General features: G+C 36.1%; 1 protein-coding gene across 7 annotated transcripts in view; it reads right to left on the minus strand.

Annotated features, from left to right (window-relative positions):
• The window catches only part of Cped1 (cadherin like and PC-esterase domain containing 1), a 250,834-nt gene that overhangs the window by 191,477 nt on the left and 41,188 nt on the right, over window positions 1–18,169 (minus strand). For all 7 annotated transcript variants that reach the window (XR_013435263.1, XM_078040309.1, XM_013362253.4 and 4 more), the window contains one exon: window positions 4,150–4,256. Coding sequence is in view for 6 of the 7 variants with exons in the window: in XM_078040309.1 (XP_077896435.1) it covers window positions 4,150–4,256 (107 nt within the window). In the remaining variant the exon portion in view is untranslated. The remainder of the gene's footprint in view (window positions 1–4,149; window positions 4,257–18,169) is intronic.

Here is an 18,169-nt window from a genome sequence, read left to right on the forward strand (position 1 = left end):
TGTGACATTTCTTTCAAAAATCTGTAATATTATTATAATACACCAGATAAGGTCTAGGGGCATAGCTCAGTGGTAGAGTGCTCACCTAGTATGCATGAGGCCCTACATTCAGTCCCCAGTATCAAAAGGAAGGAAGGAAGGAAGGAAGGAAGGAAGGAAGGAAGGAAGGAAGGAAGGAAGGAAGGAAGGAAGGAAGAAAAAGAAAACATCAGGTGAGTCCATGTGGAGGAACATTATACAAAATATTTGGTACTTGAAAAATGTCAAGGTCATGAAGGAAAAGAATGATTGAGGAATGGTCAGAGATTGGAGGAGACTACATAAAGATCACAACTACATATAATAAGGGCTGTTAGATTGACTCCTGGAACAGAAAAAGGACATATAAGTTTTAAAAAATGAGAAAGTTTGTATATTGTTTACAATTTGCTGAATACTTTGTTTTAATGATAATTTTTTAGTTTTGATAATGGTACCATGTTTATGTAAGATGTTAACCTTAAATTCAGTGAAGGATATGTGAGAAACTTTGTATTAATGTTGTAATTTTTCTATAAAGATAGAACTATTTCAAAATTTAAAATTGGAAATAGAATCTCATCATAACTGACACTGTGCTTTGTATTTCCTTCTTAATTTATTTGTCCTACATCCCCATATCATCTTCTATGATGGTTAATCTTAGTTTTCCACTTGCATGGACTGAGAATGCCTACAAAATTGGTAAAGCACACTCCAGGGCTTGTCTGTGAAGCTATCTCCAGAGATAAGTGGCATGTGGGTAAGTAAACAGTGCGGAAACCTACTCTGAATGAGTGTGGCACCATCCAATAAGGCAGGAACCCAGATGAAACAAAAAGCAGAAGGAGGAAGCTCAAGGGAGCTCTACCAAGGGCAGAAGCTTGATTTATCTTGAGTGGGTACGGGTTTTGTTGCTACCATCACCAGGGACATCAGACTCCAGTTTCTTCAGTTTTTGGACAAGGACTCATACCAGTGACTCTCTAGGGACATTCTAGGTCTTCAGCCTTGGACTTGGGGTACACTATTGGTCCCTGATGTTCCTAGGCATCCAGTTTCTTGAATTGAGCAGCTACTGGTTTCCCTAGCTCTCCAGCTTGCAGAAAACCATTGTGGGAATATCCAGCTTCTGACTGTGTCAGCCTATCTAATAAAGCAAAATTAAATGCACATTCTACTGGCTCTATTGCTACAGATAACACTGATTAATACAATTTCTCCATTGCCATCACTGGATGTTCTGCTCTATTCTGTTCTCATCACATATTCCACTGATGTCCTGTGACTCTCATGTAAATTTTAAGCTAGCAAATGTCTTAGAGACAGCCCAGTGTCTAATGTCTTCTAATTTTAGGAAAAGATACTGAAAGCTACATTCTCATTGTTCTACATCTAATTCCAGTTCAGATGAAACTGATGAAATGCAAGGACTTTGAGCATATTGAGAAATATGCTACGTAGGCACCTGGGTGATGAAGGCATCTGTCACAGCAGCAGCAGCAGCATCCACATTAGTACAGAATGATCCTCACTAGCCTATCCTTTGGTGGGATGAAACAGGGTGCAGGAACAGCGCATGCAAACACTACTGCTAAGAATATGGGAGATCCCTCTTGGTGAAATTGATGGGAAAGTTGCTGAGTGGGGTGGGAGAGTGCATGGTCCAACCAAATATCAATACTAATGCCAGTGTGAACTCATTTGTCCTCATTTGCTGGTGAAACCTGGCTTTCATTTGAAGGTGAAAAAAAGAACAAACTATGACGCATTTTTAAAAAACACTAGAGATAAACCTGATGAATTGTGATAATCCTTAGAAAGTGGTAGAGGTACTGAGTCTAATAGACTTAAGTGGCTAACTTAGTAAAGACAGTACATGGTGGTCTCTCAGCCTTGGCGCTATTGACATATTGGTTGCATGATTCTTTCTTGTGGGCATCATTACAATATTTAATAGCATCCTTGGATACTAGGAGTATACCTTCCCCACACACACACAGGTTGTGACAGACCCCAAAATGTCTCTAGATATTGCCCACATTTCCAGGAAGACAAAAATCTCTCCTGGTTTAAAATCAGTGAGGTAGAAATTGAAGAGAAGAGACATTCCAGGCAAACAAAATACTAAAAATAAAGGTATATTACAGAAAACAGCATAGATGTTTAAGGAGCTATAATCAGTGAAATATTGCTTGTAGCATAACATCCGAACTAGAAAAAAATAAGAGAAGGACACTATTTGGCAGGTCCTTCACAGAGAAGCTTTCCTTTCCAGATCTTCCCGCCTCGCTGTTATCAGAAGGCTGACTTTTATGGGTGGCACCATAGACTCCTTCTCACTAAGTTGACAAGAACCAATGGAAGGCAGTGTTAGAAGATTGGTGCCCGGGAGGAGAGAGTTCTAGGGTTCTTATGTCCCAGGCTCCCTTTCTGCAGGCCTGTAATCTGGCAAAGGTTATATTTTTTTAAAGCTTCTTCCTAGTGAGAACACTTTCTCACTAAGTTCTGGCTACACCATTCTTTCTCCATATAAGTAACAACAACACATTCTTTCTCCATACTTGTCTTAAGACCAGGGGTGGTGGAAACCTTAGGATATTGCTGAACTTTAGATGCCTCACAATCTCTTTTGTTTCTTTGACACTGCCAACATCTCTGTCTAGTTCTCAGTTTCTCCTCAGTTTTACTCTTATAAATGTGGCATATATTTCCTGCTAGAAGACTAAGGCACTATAAATACTTTAGATGTTATTCTTGAGTTAATGGGAAGTTATTCTAGATTTTAAGCACAAGAATCACAAGCCCAATTCATCTTTTTGTAGTTTTCATCTGAAATCAGTGGTCAGGATTGATTTCAGGGGCAAAATATTGCTTTGGAAAAAAAAAAAACAGTGGTGAATATTTAGTATTATCCAGGTAAAAGTGCTGATTTCTGACAAGAAAAAGGTCCATAAGTGTAAATGTAGAGAGTAGAAACAATATGAGGATAATGTTAGGGGTCACATTGCTTAATTGGCTCTTGGTAAGATATAGATGACAAAAGAAAGGAAGGGCTTTGGGGGGGGGGTGAAGACCATATTTGGATCTTAGGAGATGATGGAATGATTGATCATGCTTGTAACCAACAGAACAGAAGCTGTGAGAAGCTGTGCAGAGTTTCTGAATGCAACAGCAGAAGCAAATTTATTGGGGAAAACAATGAATCCATATTTTACCACACTGAGTTTGAAGTGTATATTGGATGTCCACGTGGCAGTGCTCAGTAAGCCTGTGCCTAGGCAAGCCAGAAGGCTGGGAGGTGCTCTGAATTTTAGATGAAGACTTAAGAAGGCATCTACTACAAATGGTGGTTGAAATTTGGAGAGTGCTTTTAAGGAACCTGGGCATTTAAAGATTTTAAGATAGCCATGAAGAGAGGAGAAGGAATGGCCAAAGATTTACAACGAGAAAGCTCAGCTAGAAGGCCAAGGGAATACAGAGTTAAAAGAAGGCAAGAGTAACCCAAACTGTCATTGCAGAAATATCAGGTACTCAGGGTGGGCTGCTACAGTTCCACTTAGGAAATGGAAAATAACTTGGTTTGGACACTTTTCTCACAGAGAAGTTATAAGTAACAACAACACATCAATTTTTCTAGCATAGTGACCAGCAAATAGACCTCGGCTAATTTTTAGTTAACTTTCTAAAAGTATTTACAAAAGTTCACACAATATAGGCAGTAAACCGTGAATGTCAATTCTAAAAGTGAATAACAAATTGTATGAATTTTATCGTAATTTCAGATATTAATATGAGTTTGAAAAAGTCTGACCAGTGTTTTAGAAAATGAAGACTTTACATCTTTCGATGAATATGTGGCCAGGGTCAGCTACACTCTCTAGGCTACAGACTTCTAGATACAGCTGGAGTCCTACCAAGTTCAATAACAGTATCCATAGTAGCTGATGCTGGGGAAGATCCCTTTAAGCAAAAAACTGTTGCCATTTCATGGTGAACTGTGTAAGTCACAGCTCATTGGAACTTTCTCTAAAGATAGAATGGTTCTAATTTTCAAGACTTTTCTTTCAAACATTGTGTAGCTAAAATGTAGTGTTCAAGAAAGTACATGCACATTTTAAGAGTATTTACCCTTTGATGTGAACTTAACTTGCACATGTCCTCCTTGGACACACAGGGTTTTCCGTCAGCCTTCCTTGAAGGCAGACAAATGAGCAGATCCCAGGAGCTCAAATCACCTAACAGCAAAAGAATATGGAAAAGAAAACAATTTTTATGAGATATTTTAAAGGTAGCATTTAGTTCCTCAAATTAAAAAATATAATTGTTTAAATCTTAGAACACAAGTAATGGGGATCCTGAATTTACTTCAAAGAAAAAGCCAATATTCACAGTAATTGAAATTCAACTTTTCTAATTTAACAGGATTAACATATTTATATTATATTGTAGAGAAAGTTCAATTGTTTGAAAAGAGATTATTAAATTACTTTAAAAGACTGATATTAGAACAATTTAAGTTGCTAATTTTATAAATTTATAAATTCTTATTTGGAGATTAGAAGGAAGGAAAATTCTACAATCTTTAAAGATAGAAGAGAGTTGTGAAATCAAATAATGATAAAAAGTCAAAAGAACACATTTTGTCTAGGTTTGGATATTACTACTTTTATAGATCTAAACATCAAATATACTTTCATCAACTTCTTACAAGAAAAGGAGTATGTGAGGCAGAAAGTAAAATTCAACAAAAACAAAATAGATAGGTTTGTGTAAAAGAAATTTGTGATGTAGCTATAAACAGCACATTTGAGTTCAAAATACAGGGTACAGTGGACCAACGCAAGCGATATTTCTGCTATTTCACAAAGAACAAAGCTCTTTGTCAGTAAATCATAGTAACTTGTAAAATAATCTCAGGAAAGTACATTCTTGAATAATATCTGTACATTTTAAAAATAACATTTGTGTGTGTATTTATTTTCCTTTACTCTCTTTGGCATATATATTATCATGCCTTGCACAAAATGGGTATGTTAAAAATATTTGTTGAAAGAATGAATAACTAGTTAGGGGCTGGGAATATAGCTCAGTGTAGAGCACTTTCCTGGCATATATATATGGCCCTGGGTTCTAATTCCTAGAACTAAAAAAAAAAAAAAAAAAAAAAAAAAGAATAACTAGGTAAGGTAACTAGTTCCTAATAGGATAATAGAAGTGTTACCTCATGGAGAAAAAAAAAAAAGACACTTCAATGTTTAATGTTGTTGATGATATATAAATAGGTATCCCAAAAATAACCAAGGGAAATTGGGGACACTGAGCAATGTAGAAAATCATTGACATTGCTTAGGAAATTTTCCCCATTTTTGTATGAAAAATCAATTAAAATAATAATTTCTGTACAGATTGCCTCTTGTTGAACAATCCCAAGATAAATACTCCCTCCAAGTAACTATTCATGCAGGTCTCACCTTTCACTTCCTACATTAGTTATGGTGATTTCTGAAAAGTTTAGGAAATAATCAGCTTCTCCATATCCCTCTCTTTTCAAATTTCCCAGAATTTCCCACTTGAGAAGCATAATGCTTCCAAAGAAAGGCTTCACAAAAGAAAGGACTCACAAGGAAGAGGGCCCTATGTCAATTAGGATCAAAATTCCACTCTCCACCCATCAAATTCTCAGTTGGACAAGTCCTATGCTATCAGGGCTACTGGTTCCTCTGTTTTCAAATGTCCTGTTGCTGGAAGAGAAACCTTAGGGACAAGCAAAGGGATTTGGATACTTCAAAGCCCTAGAACTTCTCTCTTGGCTTAACATATCCCAAGATGTTAGAAGATAACTCAATAGTCAGACCACAGGAGAAAGGAGAAATGGTGCAGGCGATTTGGAGATGAGAGAAATCTCACTGCTGTTAGAGCAATCCAGCCTTAGGCTTGAAAGATCCACCATGCTCCATTTAGCCTCCCTTGGAAGATCTTTAAACCAACCTGACAGCTAGAACCAAATACAATATGATGCTTCCAATACTTCGATTTAAACGTGCAGCTGGCTTTTTCAGTCAAAACCTTTGATTTGGATTCAAAGAATTCAAATCTGTTTTCATTCCATATCACTTCTAGCCCAGGAAATACTAAAACCTTAGGGGGAAAAAACAAAACAAAAACCTCCTGTCATAAGATTCCCAACTAAATATTTTAAGAAGATAAAGATATGCAAGGAGAAGGATTTTAAATTAAGGACTGCATTGTTTGAGCCTTAAAGACAGAGTATATATTTTTTATATACTCCTCTAAGGCATGCTACCCCTTGCTTCAGAAGGCACACACATGATTTCTAGAGTTGTTAAACAGAAATATATATTTGACCCATAAATGTCTAAAACTGGAAGACACATTTAAATAATTCAAAACATTCAATTTGTTGAGAACCTCCAATGAGTAGAAATATTATACTAGAAATATGAAAGAAAACAGCAAAAATAAAAGAACAGACGGTTACTGCCCTTAGCAATCTAGTTCTAAAATACTACAAGGAAATTTAGGACAACTTATAAAGCATCACACAGTTTCTTGACATTCATAAGGGTGAAACCTTCTCTCTCAAAAGTATTTGATTAATATTTTAAGTTAAAAATCAATAATTTAAAAAACTACTCTGTAGCACATAAATTTTCTCTTTAAATGAAGTAAAGTATAACTGAAATTTTAAGAGCTGTTTTCATATACTTCTTCCCTAATTCTTGCTACCATGATCTGGAAAATGCTGATTGTTTCCACAAAAACTCCTATTCCCCACACTGACTGCTATATCAACCTTGAAAACCTCTAGTTACCAGTTAAGCATTCAGTAGCTCTTTCCACTCTACCTTTCTATTTCCAACAATCACAGGGTAACTAACTCCCTTCCCCTGTCCACTCCTGTGCTCCATTTTAATTTTTTATGAAAAGAATTTTTTATTGTTGTTTGTTTTCTTATTTCATGAGAGATTCTGTGTACTCAACTTTGATTAAAAAAATATACAAGCCATGGTAAAATGTAAGAACTAGAGAGGGAACAAAGCACATACAATAACTAAGTAAATCACATCCTTAAGTTAGCCTTGGAGCATTGGGGATGAAAATGTATATCTCAGCAAAATTACAAACTAATATATAGGGCGGGGCTTGGGGCCAATGTTCCAAGTGCTAAAAGTATGGACATCTAGCTGGCCAATGTGAAGGATCTACAGCAGAGATCACAAGCCTGGAGGCACACAGACATCAGATGGGCTGCCTTTGGCCTGCATAGTTTGTTTTGGTTTTGCTTTAATTTTAAGTATTTGCCAAAATGCAAATGTCAACACAATCCACATAAAATTCCAGATTTCGGCCTTCATTGAAAACTTGGAAGCTCTGGAAACACAGGGTCCCTGAAGGCAGCAGAAGGCTGGCGCCAGCTTCCCACATGTTCTCCACCTGGCTCTAAGTCTGCCCCAGTTCTGCATTTCGTAGCAGCATATAGTGTTAGCCCTGCTGGAAAATACTGGTATGTCAGGTCTCCTCTACTCCTTGGTCATTTGGCCAATTGATATTCATTTTTTTTTATTTTTAGCTTTTAATGAGTTAGATAAAGTGGTTTTCTTAAAATGAATTCAGGCAAGTTATTGTTTGGTCCATGGGTTGCAGAGAAATGTCTGAATATACCCTTTGATCTCCAGATTTGGCATGGTCTTCCACAAGGGTGAGGAAGTTCATTTCAACTCCAAGTACATTTTGTAAATTGTGTTAAAATTGGCAAGAACTGAAGTGGGGCCTCTCAGAGTCCTTGTTACTCTCAGAGCCTGGACAAATAAGAGTAGTCTGTGAAATCTTCTTTGCAATCTCTTTTCTTAGGTTGTGAAATAAAGTGGCCATGAGCCACTGATGAGTGGACTGACAACAACTTTTCTCCTTCAATATCTCACTTTGGACCCTTTATCATGTGTGCCTGCTTTGGGGCTAATACCCTAGTGACAAATGACCTAGGACAGGATCTTCCTAGGCATGGGGGCAAATGTTCTTTTGGGATATCTTTCTCAATGTGCTCCTTCTGCCCCTAGAAGATTGACATTAGAATTGTAAGAGCCAAGAAGTCATGGTTGGAATGCAGGGGGAGAAAGGCAAAGACCTTCGCTAGTTTGGATGGTAGTTTATTAGGTTTTCCTGGCATGGAGAAAAATGAGATTCAGTGTGGTTTAGTTTTGCTCTTTAGAATACTGCATTAGAATTTGGGGTCCAAAGCCATAACAAATAAATAATTAGTAATAATAATGATATGAATATCAGCAGCTAATAATTCTTGAGTATTAATAATGTGCCAGGCATTATTCCAAATATTTGTATTAACTCATGTATTCCACACAATACTGTACCAGGTATTTTTTTAGAAGCACAGAAAGGCTCAATAATTTATCCATGGTTATCTATCTGGTTAGTAGTGGGAACACAATTTGAATACAGAAAAGCCAGGTTTGGAGGCCATGTCCTTGGCACCATTATCCCTCAAAAGAACAAGGAGGCAACAGAGAAAATGTAGCTATTGATGCCTTTCATGTAATAATTTATGAAGTACTTCCAACAACCTTGTTGTGTACCTTCCAAAAGAGTAGACTGAGACATAGAGAGAAATCATCAAATTGTTCCTTTTCAGGTATGGTTCAATGCATCTATTTTCTCTTGGGACCTTGGAAAAAAGAATGGCTCTAACATGTATAGCTCAGGTATTCTAGACCCATACACAGCAATAATAGCCACTGCATTATTAGCACTGCTGCTGGTAATTTAAACTCAATCTTCATACATAAAAGGAACTAAATAGTTCCCAAATGCTTGTGAGCTCAGAAATTATAAATATTGAGTTGACTTTCACCTATTTTTGCAAAGAAATCCATAAATTATTTTAAGAAGGTTAATATTATATTTTTCCTTTTACAAAGAAATCAAAGCTCCTGGGTTAGACCAGCCAAGGTCTTGAATAGAGAGGTCATAGGGCACAGTTCTAGGGAAAACAGGATGCGGATGTTCCATTCTCCTCCGAAAATGACAAAAGCATGAACACTGTACAGGCACCTCTCCTGGATCTACTGCTGATAACACCCATCCCTGTCGTGCCTCACAGTGTTTGCTCCAGAAAAGATGAGGACTCACAGCCTATTTTAGAAGGAGAGACCAAGGTCCAGATTTATTAATCGAGGCATACAACAGCAGACTGTAGCTTATATCTCTAAGTGTTGTCAGAAGCCAGCTAACATCTCAGTGTTAAAAACATAAGAGCTATTTTTAAAGGTTTTTGTTTTGTTTTTTTAAAAATCCAGCATCTGCCCTTAGGAGTGAGGCTGCCCTTAGAGTATTTCCAGTCTCTTTCAGGCAGGCTGCCAGGTAAAGCAAACAATTGTTTCCTGGCTCACAAATGACCTCCCTCCTTGATAAGGTCTGCAGGATCAGTAATCTAATCTAGAGAAAAACAGAGAACTCTGAGATAGCAACATTCACATTAGTATCATCATACGAAGGCTGTTTATTCTTCAGGAATGAGAACTTTGGCATGCTGTTTAAAAAATTTAAAAAATATATATGACCATTAAGTTCACTCTTGCTTCATTTTTCTCCACAGCATTTACAACTGACAGGTTGCATATTTCTTGTGTATTTGTTTATTAGTTGTCTTCCCTTATTTGAATATAAGCTCCTTGAGGGCAGGGACTGTCTATTCTGTTCCTTGCTTTAGTCTCAGTACTTATGGTAGTGGCCGGGATACAGGAAAGTAAGTACTTGCTACATATTTGTTAAATGCTTAAGTGAGCAAATAACTGACTGTGAGCAGCAGATGATAATTAGAACATAATCAAAATCCAGTCTGTAGAAATGTTATCATAAAAATCAAAAATGGAAGAATAGTAAGAAAAACATTAGTTTTTAAAAAAAAATTACATTAAGATATATTTGGGTTCTTAGCTAGTAAGGAAAAAGGAGGAGAATCCAACAAAAGGAAAATAAAGCCAACTATTCATTGTGTTTACAGAAATTACAAAGACAAATAGCAATTTCCAAGAAGAGAGGAAACTCTTTTATGAACAGTTCTACTTTTGATTGAAGCAGATTTATAAAGTATGGCTTGGAAAATTAATTGGACTGAGAGTTTCTAGGACACATAACTATCAAAGCTACAGAAACCAATCCTCATTTATTTATTAACAGTATTAGACAATCATATTCCATAAATATACAACTATAATATTTTCAGAAAACCTGTTTTCCTTAGGGTGAAGAATTAAAGATGTTTAATTTCTGTTTTCCTCCAGTGCATGCAAGTGAAGCTCTCTATCACTATGCTATACCTCCAACCCCAAGATGTTTAATTTTTAAATAATTCATAATATTTCTTTATAATGTAACATAGAAGGTTTTTGTATACATTCACAACTTCTTCTGTATTACTTTCTTTTCACAACTGGATTTTAAAATTCTTGCTGAATAACAAAGTCATACTTTCTCAGTAGCCATCCTTTATCATAATTAGTAGATGGTGTTACAGTCATGAGAACATTTTTAACTTATTGATGATAAATTAGGGCCTATGTTTGATTCTACCAAGCCTGCCAGGACATAAATTAGCCAGTACAAACACCTATACCTTGTCTTAAATCTCTCAAATTGCATTAAACAGTTCCCTATTCTGTACTGTTAATGTGATTGATCTACAGAACAATAACATAGTGCTTATAATTAATTTTATTCATGGCTGTTCTTTAAAGACAAGAAACATTCACCTTATTGTTTCTAACAATCATTATAGTAGATGTTTATTGGATTGAGGATTTCCACTTTCAGAATTAACTTTAAGAGAATTATGAACAGAACCTTGAGATCCTCAGTAAATTACAGAACATGGCCACAAAATGTAATTAAATCTGGTTCTTGATCCCCAAGAGCCTGGCTGTGGATGTTTGCCCTACCTCCATACCCTTCCAGAGCTGAGGATGAAAACTTCGTTTCACAATAGAGAAACTCCAAACCATTCGCTCCCTGATGCTCTAAAGACACACCAGGGATGCAGTTCTTCTATCCTGATATCTGACCTCTTTCTGCCATGGGAAAGGTGATAGAGATCATTGAGATGGTTTCTGGGAAGAGTTCTGAGCTCCTGAAAGTCTTCTAATCTACTCATAACCTCAAGAAATCACGACTATCCTTAAACATTGCAAAATAAAAGATCTCTGCTCTGAAGAAACTTACTGTTAAGAAAGACATTAAAAGAAATCAAGGAGTTTATTCCCCTGTGAAATAAACTCTTTTTTGTTATTTTTAGATTTACATGACAATAGTGTGTGTTTTAATATATTACATACACATGGAGTACAACCTGTTATAATTTTGATCCAATTCTTGTGGTTGAACATAACATGGAGTTACACTGGTCATGTATTCATATGTGAGCATAGGAAATTTGTGTCCGATTCATTCTACTGTCTTTCCTATTTCCATCTCCACTCACTTCCCTTCATTCCCCTTTATCTAATCTAATGAACTTCTACACTTCCCCTCTCTACCCTCCCTTATTATGGGTTAGCATCCACATATCAGAGAGAACATTCAGCCTGGGGAAAGCAGCCGATTCAAGGGCCAGAGCAGGAAATATACAGGCATGTAGTATCAGGAAATAAAAACCAAAAAAACATTTTGCTCAAAACCAAACAGGGAGCAAACAAAAAGCAATGATGGGAGAAATGTCAAAGAGACACTAGAGCCAGTGGTCAACCTGAAACAATCTAAGCAACAAAACAAGTAAAGTATTGGATTGTAACATAAAATACAAAATGAATATCCATGAGTCCATGCTGATGCAAACAACTGACTGAGTAAATTAAAAAGTGGACATGCAAAAGAAGTCCAAATAAGTCATGTAGCTACTCTGCCTTCAAGGAGATAGAGCATAATTTCCCACTTTAAATAAGAACTGTGTATAGCGACTCTCCCAAGAGTTCAGCATGGAAAGCAGAAATAGAAGGATAACTTTACAGTGTGGAAAAACCTTACAAATATAACCCCAGGCAGGTGATCAGGTTAACACCAACAGTGTGATGTCAGCTTGATAGTACATGCCTGTGTCAAGTCAGTTCTGGAACCAAAACATCTCACAAGAACAACTTAGAAAAGGAAAGGTTTATTTGGGTTTCACAGTTTCAGAGGTCTCAGTCCAAGATCCGCTGACTCCATTGCTCTGGGACTAAGGGGAGATAGAACATCATGGAAGAAGAGCACTGTGGAAGGAAAGCTGCTCAACTCATGGCAACCAGAAACCAGAGAGAGAATGAAAGGAGCCAGAGAAAAGATATAATCCCCGAGGGCACAGCCCCAGAGACCTGATTCCTTTAGCCATACTCTCACCTATCTAAAATTACCATCCAGTAATCCATTCAAATGGATCATCAAATTATCAATCCAGGAAATGATTTAGTCCACCGATTGGATTAAAAACTATCATAATCCAATCTTTCCACCCTTAAACATTCCTGCATTGTCTATCTCACGAGTTTACTGGGAGATACCTTATATCCAAATCATAACAATATTCTTACTGCAATGTGATAAGGAGGATGCATTTTCTCTGTGGTCATACTCCCAAACTATAACCCATCTAATGTTGAAAAAACATCAGGAAAATTCCACTTGAAGGACATGCAAAGAGCTGAGAATTACTTCTCAAAACTGTCAAGGTCATTGAAAGTAAGGAAAGTCTGAGGAAATGTCATAGTCAAGAGGAAACAAAGGAGATATGATACTAAATGTAATGTGGTATCCTGGATGGGATCTTGGAACAGAAAGAATACATTAGACAAAAATATAAGAATATCAGAATAAAAGATGAACTTCAGTTTTTAAAATGTCTGAATAAACAAATTCTCCAGGAGAAATAAGGTAGTAACTATTATGTAACTGTAGCTAGATATAAACTCTCATATCCTAATTGCAGATCTCACCAAAGAATTTGATACTTAGCTTATTGTTTTACAAAACCAATAAGGGGTGCAATGCCAATAATTACTTCCATGCAAGATGCATATTATGCAACCATAAAGAAGAATGAAATTATGGCATTTGCAGATAAGTGGATGGAACTAGAGACTATTATGCTAAGTGAAATAAGCCCAACTCAGAAAATTAAAGATCAAATGTTTTCTCTGATATATGGAAGTTAGTTCAAAATAAGGGGAATAAAAGAAAAAGACAAAAAGAAGGCAAAGTGGGGGTAGGGGGTATTCCATCAAAATAAAAGAAAGAACAGTGGAGTAGAGAAAGAAAATCGAGGGGTTGGGGGGGTGGGATAAGGGAAGAACAGTGCAATGAATCTGATCTAACTTTCCTATGTACATATGAATATATCATAGTGAATCTCACCATTATGTATATCCACAGACACTAATTTAAAAACAAAACTATAAATAAATAGCAGAAAGAGTAGACAGAAGAGAATGGGGGGAGTAGAGAAGAGAAGGCAAAGGGGAAGTACTTGGGACTAAATTAGAGCACATTTTAAAATTACTTTTGTAATTACACCAAAATAAATCCTAATGTCCTGTATAACTAAAAGAAACCAATAAAAAAATACCACGGGACTGAAAAATAGATGAAATTTGAAGTTAAAGGCCTTTTCTTAATATGGGTTGCTCCTCAAATACCTACTCTTTCTTTATGTGCATTACTATTTCCCTCTAAATTTAGCTCCTCTGGTAATTTCATTTGCATACATTCCTTTAGCAGTTGGTTCCCTGCCATTGACTTTCAAATTCACTTTTCTTAATCTGCTTCATGTTTCAGAAGGCATTTCCAGTCACATTCAAGAACATATGCCCTACTGAATGAGTACCAAACTGAATTCACTATCGCCCGCCAAGACATTTTTCCTTCCTTCCATTATCCTTATCATCAGAGGTGTAGCCCTTCACCTTCCCTCACTAGAGAGATCATACAACTCATCTCTCACATGCCCACATCCCATTAGTTTCAAATCCTTTCAATTCTAAATAAAAATTCTCAAATTTTTCCTGGCCTTTCTAAATTCTATCCCAATTTCTAAATCTAAGATCTCACTGCCCCTTGCAAAGTCCCCTAATGTCCCTGCTTCTAATTATTTTTCCTTCTCTAATCTCTCTTCCTGCTACCAGAAATATCCTCCTAAATACAGATCTTATCATTGACTCTGATAAAATTCCTTAGCAAAATAACCAAGGCCCTTAACATCTGTCCAGTCATGGTTCTTCCAGTCTTGTTTCCCAAGAAGCAGCTCCAGCCCTTCCACACAAACCCCCTCCTCTTCAGTCACACTACTCCTTGTTGACCACCGAAAGGCATTTTCAGACCGGATGCAGCTTATATTTCCAAATACTCTTGCTTCTAATATTTGCTTAAGAAATGATTTGTAGCCAGAGGTAATGGTATATGCCTATAATCCTAGCATCTTGAGAGGCTGATGCAGGAGAATCCCAAGTTCGAGGTCAGCCTCAGCAATTTAATGAGATCCAGTTTCAAAATAAAAAATAAAAAGGGCTAGTTCAGTAATAAAGTACCCCTTGGTTTAATCCCCAGCACCAAAAAAGAAGAAAAAAGAAAAAGAAAAGAGAAATCGTTCTTATTCCCAAGGTATGACACCTTCCTAGGTCTCCATATTCAGAATTAGCCACTTCTTTGGAAGTCTTTTGGGATATTTTATACTTCCCCTCAGACTGCTCAGACTGCAATGAATATAACACTTAAACCTGAACATCCTGGCAAGAATGATCCAAGGACCCACACTGTCATCATCTGAAAGTTTGTTAGAAATGTAAAAGTCCTGGTTCCAACTAAGGGCTCAATTTTAGTCAGCTGTTTCGCTGCTGTGACTTAAAGACCCAACCAGAATAATTTTCCTAGTGGAAAATCATGAGGGCTCATGGTTTCAAAGGTCTTAGTCCATAGAAGGCTGGCTCCATTTCTAGGGGCTCAAGGTAAGGCAGAACATCACAGTAGAAGTGTGTGGCAGAGGGAATCAGCTTACATGGTGATCAGGAAGCAGAGAGAGAGTCCACTTGCCAGATACAAATATATATCCCAAAGCCAAACCACAATCCCACCTCCTCCAGCCACACTCTACCACTTTAGTACCACTACGTTAATCCCTATCAGGGGATTAAGTCACTGATTGGATTAAGACTTATAACTCAATCATTTCTTCTCTGAACTGTATTTCAGTATTTAATATGTGAGCTTTTGGGGGACACCTCACATCCAAACCATAACACTCACCAAAACAGAATTTATCAATAAATGAGATCCCCAAAGAGTTTGTATGCACAAATAAGTTTAAGAAACACTTACATACACCTCTATCTGATTTTTTTTTTAAAGTTCTCACTCACAGTTATAATGCTCTATCCCCTACCCAAGCCAATTAGTGTCTTACATGGAGCTCTTATTTAATGGCCATATAACATATAAAACTTACGTGTTTAGTGTCGATTATAAAATAGCCTGATGCCTGGCTATGATAATGTCCTCCTCTTAAACCTTGTTATGAGGTTGATGTTTTAAATTGGGTTCTTTTAATACTTGAGTACTTGTCATGATTTTTCTGACAGGTACTCCTTATACCAAATTCCATGAAAGAGGAAAGGAGGTTTTCCTGCATAATTAGCGTGTGACACTTCATTTAACCAAATATTCTTCCTTCTTCTTATTCTATTAAAAGTTATTTTGCGTGACTTCTTTAGAACGCAATGAATAAAACCTAGTCATATCTGGTTTAACATTGCATAATAATTCACCGGGGCCTGTGAGCAGTCTGAGAGGGAAGAGGGAGTCATTGATTTCTAATTTATTCCAAGAATAATTCCATACTAATTCAGCACAGATGAGAATTAGGCTTGAGAAAACATAATTCACTTACATGAGAAAAAGAATCAACCTTCTCTCAATGGCTTATTACTTAATGCCACAAGTATCTTAGGATTACTAACATTTATTCTTATGCATTATTTTCTTTAATCTTTGGAGATTTAGTTAACAAATCAAAACATTCCTGTGAGATATTTATGAGGCAAGTTTTATCTTCCATCTTCAAATCAAACAATAAATAATCTGATGAGATTGTTCAAGGTCATTCCAGAAAACAGATGTGAGACATAAAATTCAAACCTCCCGATAATAAAAATACCAACACTGGGGTAATGTTTTAAGGATTAAATGAGTTAATATTTGTGAAGCACTTAGAATAACATCTTAGTATTTGATAAGCTTTATATAAGCATTTGCTTCTTGAATAGATGGGTGGTAGGAAGATACAGACAGGTAAACATTTCAGATCTGGGTAATGAACTTTTAAGAAACAAAACATGACATATTCTATGCATCCTACCGGCCTATTATTTAAGGCTTCCAAATAGAGAGAAAGACACATCATCTGAAAAATACGGATAACTACTGTTATCTGCCTCAGCCCCTCCAGTTTCCTCAATACCCCTCTCTCCCACTGGAGGATGATGTATTAACTCAACAGTCTCAAAGTGGTGCAAGGTTTCAGTGCAAAGGGAAGAACCTTAGCAGTGATTGTCTCTGTTAAAATGCATGCACATCACCTAGAACTTGTGCAGCAGTTTTCTCCTATTGGTAATATCCAGTGCATTTGCTTGAATAGGTAACATCCTGAAATATGATGGAAGAAGGTTCCTTTTCATGACAAACACTCCTTATACCACATTCCATGAAAGAATCCCGAGTGGTAGGCACAAACTGGCCAACCTCTTGCGACCCTCAAGTGGGTGCTTCAGATAAGGAGGAACAGGGTAAGGGTAAACAGGGCTATTACCAAAGACAAGTTTCATCCACTTCACAATTTTCCTAAAATTGGCATTGCTCCCAGAAGCCAAGGGTATAACAGAAGTGTCTCCTGAGGCTAATAATTCTGTCATCTATGAAACAAAGAATATTTAGGCCAATGTAAAACTATGCCAAGTACTATAAAGTGGATTGTTCCTATGCATCTAAGAAGCATATTTTATCCCACATATCTGAACAGGATTCTGCTAAATCATAGTTCCATCTAGTTTTATAGGATTAATTTTCCACCTTTCCAGAGACACTTGGAATAGAACACGCTGTTTTTCCCTGTAATTATTTACTACTAAAAATTCATATAGTAGTCTGTCTCTCTCATGTTGTTTGCCATTATTTAAATCATTTTTCTATTTCATCATCATTAATTTTAAGATTTAGATATAGATTTTACCATGTTTCAATGTTTTAGCTTCTATCAGATCAATTTCCAAGAATAATATTGTTGGCTTCAAAAGTATAAGTATTTTAAGTTTTATAGATTTTCCAGATTGCTTTCTCAAAAAAAAAAAAAAAGGGCTGTATTTCACATTTCCATAAGCAATGTATGAGAACTCCTTTTCTTAGAATCTCTACCAGCAATAGGTGATATCATCAGTTTTGGATTTTGCCTGTGCCATGAATATAAAATTATATGCTATACTTTAAATTGTCTTCCTCTAACTTGTGAATTTCAGTATCTTTTCTTTTTTCTTTTTCTGGATGTATTTTCTTTGAAGAACTTCTTATTTGTATACTTAGTATAACAAAATTCACAAATAAAAAAAAATTTAAATGTCATACAACACAATCAAATATTTCAATTAACATGAAAGTACACATTTTTCATTAGAAATAGAAATTATGTTATTTTAAATCACATCTGATTTTTTAAAATGTTATAATTTCAAATACAATGAAAACAAGGAAGACCAACACTGTGGATAGAAATAAAATGGGAATCAACTTTTTGTAGAGAAATTTTCCAGGGAAGACTACAGTTTTAATATTTTCATCCAATGACCCAATAATTCTGCATTACCACTCAAATCTCCAAAATATAAAGCACATTAATGTTGTAGCAAAGTTTTATTTTATAGTAACAAGGAGAAAAATTCTAAATAACTATGCAGAAGCATTTAGTTTAAAATTATGGTGTATACATACAATAAAATACTAAAAAGAATGAAATATATATTTTCTATATTCTTTCAGGGAACCAGTATGACACTGTAATTAAAAGTTGAAGTTGAAGATATAGTCCTGGGATGCAACTTCAACTCCA

The sequence above is a fragment of the Ictidomys tridecemlineatus genome, chromosome 2 (assembly GCF_052094955.1).
Source record: "Ictidomys tridecemlineatus isolate mIctTri1 chromosome 2, mIctTri1.hap1, whole genome shotgun sequence".
NCBI classification, from domain to species: Eukaryota; Metazoa; Chordata; class Mammalia; order Rodentia; family Sciuridae; genus Ictidomys; species Ictidomys tridecemlineatus.